At 34.0% G+C, this 10,114-nt stretch overlaps 1 protein-coding gene across 3 annotated transcripts; it reads right to left on the bottom strand.

Annotated features, from left to right (window-relative positions):
• Positions 1 to 3,370: 3,370 nt before the first annotated feature.
• On the bottom strand, positions 3,371 to 9,656 carry LOC109337909 (protein LST8 homolog). Of its 3 annotated transcripts, XM_019574995.1 has the most exons (12): positions 9,541 to 9,656; positions 9,192 to 9,350; positions 9,002 to 9,103; positions 8,784 to 8,896; positions 8,610 to 8,679; positions 8,108 to 8,185; positions 6,765 to 6,881; positions 6,582 to 6,676; positions 5,147 to 5,226; positions 5,009 to 5,068; positions 3,839 to 3,985; positions 3,371 to 3,482 (listed from the first exon to the last, which is right to left on the bottom strand). In XM_019574995.1, exons 2-11 carry the CDS (start codon positions 9,297 to 9,299, stop codon positions 3,858 to 3,860), a joined length of 951 nt encoding a protein of 316 aa, XP_019430540.1. In that variant the 5' UTR covers positions 9,300 to 9,350; positions 9,541 to 9,656; the 3' UTR covers positions 3,371 to 3,482; positions 3,839 to 3,857. The 3 variants fall into 3 exon arrangements, with proteins under 3 accessions (XP_019430540.1, XP_019430538.1, XP_019430537.1); XM_019574993.1 differs by lacking the exon at positions 3,371 to 3,482 and having other exon boundaries at positions 3,599 to 3,985; positions 9,192 to 9,349; positions 9,520 to 9,656; XM_019574992.1 differs by lacking the exon at positions 3,371 to 3,482 and having other exon boundaries at positions 3,599 to 3,985; positions 9,541 to 9,655.
• Between the last annotated feature and the right edge of the window lie 458 nt (positions 9,657 to 10,114).

Below are 10,114 nucleotides of genomic sequence, written 5' to 3'. Positions count from 1 at the left end.
AAGAGACTCATATCTTCCGTATCATCTTTTTCTGATTTTTCTGATTCATCTCCAGATGAGTCATGTCTATTCACTTTTGCTTTTAGAGATATATTCTTCTTCTTCTTTTCTTGCTCCTCATGTTGATCAAGTTGGCTAAGTTCTAGTTCATGTTCCTGCAGTTTGCCAAACAAAGCAGCCAAAGACATTTTGGATAAACTTTTCTTTTCAGAAATTGCAGTTACCTTTGGTTGCCACATTCGGGTGAGTGATCTTAGAACTTTCAAGTTTAAGTCGCTATTTGATAGAACTTTGCCAAGTAAAATAAGGTGATTGGTAAGGTGAGTAAACCTCTTTTGTAAATCAAGAATTTTCTCTCCAGGCTTCATACGAAACATTTCGTATTCCTGAGAAAGAGTGTTGAGTCTCGACCTTTTTACTTCCTCTGTTCCTTCGTGTGTGGTCTCTAGAGTATCCCACATTTCTTTTGCAGATTTACAATTTGATACTCTAAAGAATTCATCAATACCAAGTGTGGAGGTGAGGATGTTCTTTGCCTTTAAATCATATTGCACCTTCTTTTTGTCTTCATCGTTCCATGAGGATTTTGGCTTTATTTCCATTATACTGTTGATAATAGTAAAGGGTATATATGGTCCTTCTTCAATGGCATCCCATATGTCTAAGTCTTGAGATTCAATGAAGATCTTCATTCTTATTTTCTAGAAATCATAGCACTTTCCAACAAAGCTTGGAGGGCGGTTGATGTTGGAACCTTCTCCTAGGAATGATCTTGAGGCCATCTTGATATAGGATCAGACTTGAGAGTATCTTACTCAAATATAGCTCTGGTGCCAATTGTAAGAACGAGGTTGCAACTAAGAGGGGGGTGAATTAGTTGACTTAAAATTATGGCAATTTTTTCTGCATAATCAAGAGTTATCGTACAGCGGAAAATTTATGCAGAAAAATAATCAAGATAAAAAGAAAGAGATAAGGGAGAAGAGAATACATATTGATTTTTATACTGGTTCATGGTTCACCTTCTTGTCCACCGAAGGCTACGTCTAGTACTCTTGCAGCACAAGAGATTTCTTCACTAAGAATTATGAGTTGTAATTACAATATCTCACCCCGAGATTTCTATGTACCTTACACACTCCCTAATTCTTATTCACTCTTGGAAAACACATTTTCAAGTGATTCTAATCCCCTTTCTTTTCATACCCCGTGAAAGAAAGTATCGTGTAATAATAAAGAAGAATATATAACAATGGCATATTGCCTTTACAGTTATGAAAGTAGTATAACTTGCTATCCAATCAACTCTTTATATATACCAAGTAATAATGCTCTTTGGAAAACTTTGAAACACTTTTAAGCAACTTCAGAAAAATGACTTTGAAAGTTTGAATGCAAGTTGCAAAAAGTATAGAGAAATAACTTCAGAATAAGTTTAAGAGCTTTTGGAAATTGTATAAGAGTTGTTTGTGTTGTGAGAGTTAGAGCCTTTATATAGACTTTCCAAACACCCATGGTGCCTTTCTGAAAGTGTAGGAGTTGTTTGAAGTGAAGAGATTTCGTTTGGAGTGAAAACATTTCATTTTGAAATCTGAAATCTCATGCAACAGCTCTCAGTAATCGATTACTGATAGTGGGTAATCGATTACCCAAAGTCAGTGTCCACTGTACATTTAAAATTAATTTAGAGTAATCGATTACAGCAAACTGGATAATCGGTTACTCAACTTTTCAAAAACTGGTAATATGTTACTCAAAGACAGTAATGTATTACTCTGAACAGTTTTAAGTTTGATAACTCTTTTCTCACACATGTAATCTGTTACTTAGATGAAGTAACTTGTTACACACTATTTTTGAAAAATGTTTTAAGTATTTTTAAAGTGTTTCAACTTTCTTTAAAAATAGTTTGAGCATTACTACTTTGTATATTTAAGAGTTTTAGGATAGAAGTACCTATAGAGACTTAATCTAATTTTTTGAAGCTTTAATCTTCTTTGTCTTCATAAGTATTCTTCATTTTCTTCTTTTTGGTGATGTTGATGTCTTCATCAAAACCTTGTCAAGGTCAGGAACAAAGATTATTATTTTCTATTTATTTTTTACTAAATTCACGAATGAGCTGGAGTCTTGGAATTTTGATATACAGAAAGAAATGCTACACAGGCCAGCTATAAATTCATACCACTGATGTTCTTATCTTAACCTTTTCAACTATTAGTTAAATGTTAAACTAAATGGATTAGTAAATTAATATATTAGATTAACGTCTTATTGATTAGTTTCTCTATCATGAATACATATAATTTAAAATGTTATATTTCGTTTAGAGTTAATTATTACCACGGTATTTATTTGAATTATTTGCTCTCAAAAGTTAACGATGATTAAATATGAATGATGAATGATACAGTGATAATTATAGAACTCTTTACTACATACATATCTTTTCTCATTTTTTATTCTGTTAATAAATCAAAACTAAATCCAGTAATTAAATCAGTTATCCCCCACCCAGAATCATCTACCTTAAGTCCATCTTTAGAGTTACTCAGTGTAATTGACATTCAATTGCTGATGTGAACTTTAATGCCATAACAGCTCAGGCATAAATAAATAAATATTGAGGAGAGTGATAAATAAGGAGACAATTTTATAAGAAAATATATATTAATTATAGAATTTCTTCCTATAAAGTCTTTTTACAATGTTACTATATCATCTGTCATTTGTTTATACTACTTTTGCTTAATAATAATACATATAATGCAATAATAATATAAAAAAAAATACTTATATTATTATTAATGTATAAATATGAAATCCTTAATTATATTAAGCAAGTACCGGAGTTAATTACTGTAAACAGGAAGAGATAGAAATAAGAAAGGTCAGATTGTCATATTTATATATATATATATATATATATATATATATATATATATATTTTTATTTATTGATAATATAAAAGTTTTCTTTTACATTACAACCTATTATCCATTATTTTTTAACTATAGTGTAAGTGTTTTTACACTGCCAGCAAATCATCAATCATTCATATGTTAATCATCGTTAATTCTCAAACAAAATTAATACAAATCAATGGTGAATGATGTACTGACAATGTAAAAAACTTTACACTGACGATGCATAGAATTTAAACTTAATTTTATAGTTACCTAATGCAAGAGACCCACCTAATAAGATTTCACGAAGGGAAACATACACAATCTCAAATTCATAAGAGAATAAATTATTTTCAAAATTTAAACTCACGACCACATGATAAATAGACAAACAACCTTATGGTTATGCCAATAATCACTCACCATCACTAATATATTTATCATTAATCAAGATGAAATGGTAGTTTAATTGTAACTAAGATGCATTGTGGTAACATGCTTTTGATAAGATGAAAGGGTAGTATACAAGAAAATACACCACTGTACAAGGTCAAAAGATGGCCAAGTTCACCTATAATGAAATTTCATATCATATCATCTACCAAAAATATGGGAAATCAGAAAAACAAATCCATACAAGTGGAAGTGAAAAAGATGACAAGATGTGCCATCCTCATTGATAATAAATAACATTAAATTTTAGTTCATCTGTGTTTTGATTGCTATAAATGAGAAATTACCAGCAAATAGTATTTTACATATTCTTGAATTACAACATAGATATTCCTGGCATTGTCTTTCATCCCCTACAGTATTAATGACAATTATTGACTAAAAAAATGTGCATAGGGTCAAAGAACTAAAGCAATGGTCACAGATCAAAGAAAGATCATTATTTACAAAACACCATGTCTCAGGCAGAGAGAAATGGTTTTTATGAAGATAATTATGTCAGCAAGGTGCAGGTTCAGCCCCATCATGTAGGGCACAGCAAATTGTAGCTTTATGATGCCCTTGATAAACCTTTATATCTTCACCAGTTGACATAGACCAAAGCCTAGCAGTAGTATCAGAAGAAGCTGCAAAGAAAATGCATATTGGCTTAGAAAAAAGATATAGATATAGAATTACTTCAATAAAATCTATAGATCATATATACATGATTAAGGGAGAAAGCTACTGGAACACTTAAATGTTAATTCACATTTCTTATTTCTCATTGTCATCAAAATTTTAGTTTTTTTATTTTGGAGAAAATTGCACTCAGTATGAAATGTACACTTCTTTCAGTTTAAAAATGAGAAGAATTCTGCATTGCACCCACTCCCACTCCACTTAGTAGTCTATCAGAGAAAAATATAACAGAAATATGTAGCATTGCATTGTACATGCTGTGTTGAGACCCACGAGGGTGTTGGGGTAACGATAGAGGCACACTATGGCTCTAGGAGAGAACCATGGTTCCATCCCTGAAGAAACACTAGTAAAAAGAAGGGACCACTTAACTATGCTTGAAGGTTTAGTTCTATTCTAGTAATAAGGTGGGATATCTAAGAAACTAAAAAATACACGATGTTTGAGGTTACAAGTGCTTGGAAACTATCGTTTACACTAAAGATAATACATCTCATTCCCGAGTTGGATATCAAAATTAAAGGTTGCTTGGGTAAACTGATCCTACTGTGTTGGGCAGATACTGAAGTTTAACATTCATAAATGTCATTTCCAAACATTTGAAGCCTTGGTATGTACAACGCACATTCTACACATTTTGCTAGTTTTTTTATTGAACTGAAGTTAGACAAGATGTGAGTGCAACATAAAAAGCAAAAGGAATGACCTTAGCCAGCCTACAAATATTGTTGGCTCATGGCCTTGTAAAATTTGTCATTTCTATGACCTTAGCTGCAGTCAAAGGAATGTTTACTGTGAATTGAAGGCTCCAACTCCGGCCTATGCATAAGGGCTTGATTCTAATTAACAAGTATATGATAAGGCCCATCCCTCAGTTTATTAAAGCCATAAATAGCTAGTGGTTATTATAGTTATGGTACCTGATAAGTGATAAGAGAACAAATATGTAAATAGAACAAAGTTAGTACCTGTAATAAGATAGGCACCATCCACAGAGAAGACACAGTCCCACACCCAACGCTGATGACCTGGGAAGAACAGAAAAACTCACTTAGGGTAAATGAACTTTCATTGAAAGTAGATTATCACAGGGATTCATGGACTACCTATCAGAGTCTTCTCTAGTGTGAAACCATCAACATTCCATATTTTGACAGTATGATCAGAAGATGCAGTTGCCAAATACCTAGAAATAAAATGCCAACAAGGTTATTTTAACATCTTACAAAAGCAGAAATATGAAGCATATCAATAGTTAAATATAAGCTATTATCAAGCCCGGAAGCTGAATTGGTCCCTTGACAGGTCAGGGTAATCATTGGCAAATTACCAGATGTGTTTATCCCTAGAGAGTAGAGACAGTTCAATCAACTCAAACAGTTTTAGATAAATTTTGAAGAACCAGGCACGGGCTCTCTTAGATGTTTTATTTTCTGGAGATGTAAACTGTTTTACATCTTGCAATTTGCCAAGTCAAACAAGGGTACAAATTTAAATATTATATAACCACATTAAATATTATCGAATTGGACCATGAATAATTGAATATGACTAGAGAAACATAAGCATCTAGGAGAAGAATTTTGATTAAAGGGGACAATTTTTTCCAAAGCTTATATTCATCAGCATAGCATATCTTTGCGTGTGAGAGTGTGTGCAATTGTGCATGCATGTTAAAAAATTCCATCCTAACTTCAAGTAAACCAATTGAGTAGACATTTTATCTTAAGTTTTTCTGTTGCATTCTTCATAAAGAACCTAGGTACCTTGAATTGCAACTTATTATTTGGTAATCAAAGCATGTCCCCATGAAAGAAAAATGAGCCATAACAAAATATATATTTACAAAAAGGAATCAACAAGGAAAAACTTATTTTTTTAGTTCTTTACATTTGAATGAAGAATGTCATCCTTTTACAATATTAGAAATAGGTTTTTTTTAAAGTATATGCTGATAATAAGAAATTCAGCACGGAAATTGATTTACTGGAGTTTGCACACTGATGGCAAAAGATTAAGGAAATAATGTGGCTAGTGCCTGACAACATTTAGCAAATGACAATTCACTGAATCAATTCAGCCCCAGCCATTTCCTTAATTAAATCATCAAATGTAAATAGCTTCCTTTTATTTAATGAAATTTCAACATAGATGAAATATTTCCAAACAATTAAAATATCATTGCTTAACTTTTAACAGTAAAAGTTTGTTTAGTGCTGAGATTTTCAGTTTGGCTAAACAGACTCATATCCTTTGATTTTTATTTAAGGATAAAAATTATTCTCAAACCATTTAAATTTTGTATTCAAATATTCAATTCATTATGAGGTATGAACTATTAAATAATACTTATATGTTAAAGTTACTTGGTTAATGTTTTCCAATTCCACTTTCCGTTTTGATTAACACATCTGATCAACTGATTACCCAGTGCTGAACCAGGGGACCTCCCACTTGGCCACACCTTTTGACATGTCTTAGCTTAATTAGAGTGGTAAGAATACAATAAAAAGACAAAAATGAGCATAATCTTTATATGACCTGTGGGGTTCACATAACTCGGGTGATAAAAGACATTTGAGGATGTAGCCCTTGTGTGCTTGCAACTTATGAAGTGGCTGAAAGTTTGTCATTGTCTGCACAAAAACATATTCAGTATTCCACTAGGACAAGTAAAGCTTGATTTAACGTAATATCATTTTCATATTTTCATGAAGGCACAACCTGAGTCCCTTGCAAAAGTCGCCACACATAACATGTCCCATGATTATTTGCTGCAACTACCAAGCTCCCATCCCACATTACTGTTAAAGAGCGTACAGCTGTATCCACCTCTGGCACCTACATTTCTTCCACAGATTGAAAATAATGTTTCATCATATTTTTTTATCAAAGGGTAAAAGAGAAAGAGAGAGGACATTAATATGATCTAGTGTTATGAACTTAGTCATAAGGATTGTGGAATGAGATCCATCCGAGGAGCATAAGAAACAGGCTGCCTCCAGAATTCAGACAATTTTATTAGTGCAAAATAACTCATACGATGGAGGATGACAATTTAGTGTATAATAAAATAGAGTGCATTTAGCTAGTAACGTAAGCATGAGACTTTTTGGTAGTACCGGTGAACCAGATGGCCTTTATGTTGCGATGGAATCTGGGACGGAGGACTCGTAGTATCTCTCTAGATCTGGCAAAAGCGAAAGACCCATAACGTAACGTAATTCGAATGGGGGGCTGACCGCTGAGCCCACTCTGACCTTATTATAGGGGCGGGCCCCTGTGGTTTCGAGCTGGAGCTGCCATAGCTTATGGCTAGAGCAATGGGAGGGGGCCCCGGCATAGATAACAGTAAGGATAACGAGCGCTCCGCCCGCCAAGCGGGCGGCAGGAGCAGCGGGCAAGTGCTTGGTAGGCCAACAGCCCAGTGAACCGGGCGGGGCACTCGACGAAAGGGGGGCACACTGAGCAAGTACGATAAATTTGCCCCGCTCTGCTTTATTAAAAGCAAGGACCACTACAGGTGTGGTCAATCCCAAATGGCGGGGCGGAGTGTCCAATCCCAAAAAGAAGAGAGCAAGAGAGAGAACAATGTGATATGGATGTGTTTTCGCGATCGTGAGAAGGGGAAACTGTGTTGTAGAGCCTTCCCAGTTTCAGACCCTAATATTATTAGGTTTAGGTCAGGCCAAAAAAGACTAAAATACCCTTAAAATTTGCCTGTTTTAAAATTTGGGGCATTTTTTACATTTCCTGGTTGTGTGTCCCTTTAGAGGACGCAAACCACTGCTAAACCCACAATAGAGGCCACTGATGGGATTTGCAATGCCCCAGGGTATAGCCCAGCTGAACCCCCTCCGCTGCACCACTATAGTGGCGCTCTAGACTACTTAGGTACGTACTACGTAGAAGGTTAAAGAGATAGCAGTTTTTGTTTATAAGCAATATGCCATGAGCATTACAACTACAACGCTTAATTTTTTTGACAGAAAGCATTTAGAATCAGAATCTTGATTCTACAGTGATATGCCATCTACCATAACAGAGGTCATACTCATAACTCATACCAGTTCACAACTGCATGCATTTGCTGTCAAATCCCAAACACGAATATTGCCATTTTGGTCACCAGATATTAGTTCAGTCTGTTGGATGACAAATAAAATCAGTGAGAACTGCAAATCAAGAGCATATAAGAACTGCAATCTAATGTATCTTATGGTGAAAACAAGTAACTATGGTGAATGGAGGAATAGCATCAATGACAATGCTTCAATTGAAACGCAATAAAGAATAGACATGCAGTATATATTGAGGTTGACGGTAATCAGAATCCAGATCTAAACATCAACTAGTAAAACAATAGTAAAATGAACCCAGTAAAGGTGGAAGGAAAAAGTTGAATTAAATTAAAAATTAAAAAATGGAAAAATAATAGCCATTTTTAATATCAATTCGGCCCCAGTTATCATGAAGATTCATGCAGTACATTTTGATATTACTTCTTAGGTCTTTTAAATTCTTAATTCTATTTTAGAGACTGGCATGATTTTAATGTTGAAAAATAACCTGATTTGGGTGCAGCACGACAGTGTTTACTGCTCCACGACTTTCATATTCCCTTTGACAACCTGGCGCCCTGCATTTGTCATCGAACAAGAAAACATTAATATGCCCAAAATTGAAGGGCATAAATAAATCATACTACAAAACTAATATGCATTCAATATCTACTTAACCCACCTCAAATCCCAGATCTTAACAGTGCCATCCTCTGAACCCGAATACATCCAATTACCATCACACTGGAACCCAACTGCCATCACATTATTAGTATGCGAGTCATAGCTCATCACCTGCCACAGATTCATGAACATCATGATTTTGATTTTTGAACCAGAAAACAAAAGAATTGCATATTTTAAAAGAAAGTAATGTATGAATGAAAAGTAAAGACATACAGGTTGAGGACTATTTGAGTTGACATCAAACAAGCGTATGTGAGGATTACCGGCTGCAGCCAGGTATCGTTTATCCGGTGTTATCTCAAGCCGGTTCACTTGCTACTCAACAAATCACATATATATGGTAAAATTAATTAGTACCAAGTTATGAAATTGATATGAAATGAAACTATAAATGAACCCTAACTGAATCAGGATACTGGATAGTGCGATAACAACGCCCGCTTTTCGCCTCCCAAAATCGAATGCTGTGATCATAACTCGCTGTTGCAAGAACCACTTTTGGCTGACTCATCTTTCTATTCTATCACTTACCCATAATCAACATTTATCTTTTCTATCAACCTATTCAATCAAAAAACCAAATTTCATCAAAACAAAACAAACAAAAAATAAATGGAACAACATAAACTACTGAAGTTTTGATCTATATATTCAGTTTGAATCTCACAGTACTTAGACAAATAATTTTGAAAGGCGAGGAAATTAAGAGTGATGCGAAAAAAGAAACAAACCGAACAAGTTAGTTGTTTCACGCAGATTGCGCCGCCGAGAAGAGTGGCGTGACGTGGCGGCGACGGTGGTAAAGTGAGCAGCACTATACAATAGTCAATTCAGGTATACTTGAAAGTGCGTTTTTTCACTTATTCTGTATTTTCTAATAACAACCACGCGTCGTTTTTAAGTGGGGCCTATGTTATTTGTTCATGTCCAAATGATAGCCCAATAAGTTGTTTACAACTTTACTTAGACCAAGAATAAAAAGTTTTACTTGAATTTTAAATTAGTATTTATGCTATGACAAAAAATGTCCATATTTTAATTTTGAAGTTACTAATTAAATAGATTATTATAACTATTACAAATTATTTGCAATTGAATTTGTAATTTAAGTAATTGTATATTAGTGTATCTAAGTAGAAATGATTCATGTAGGATTGACATAACATGGTAGTTTTGATTGGACTAACGATGAGCTCCAATGATAAATCAACTCAAATAAATTGAGTCATATTTGCTCAATTTGGTAGGGTTATGTTACCAATTACACATGTTGCAAAATGCATGCCTAATAAGATGGAGAGAATCTTTTTTCAACTCGAAATTTTA

This window comes from Lupinus angustifolius, unplaced genomic scaffold, assembly GCF_001865875.1.
Source record: "Lupinus angustifolius cultivar Tanjil unplaced genomic scaffold, LupAngTanjil_v1.0 Scaffold_15_98, whole genome shotgun sequence".
In the NCBI taxonomy this organism is placed as follows: domain Eukaryota; kingdom Viridiplantae; phylum Streptophyta; class Magnoliopsida; order Fabales; family Fabaceae; genus Lupinus; species Lupinus angustifolius.
Note: the sequence above shows the minus strand (reverse complement) of the source record. Positions and strands in the feature narration are given on the sequence as shown.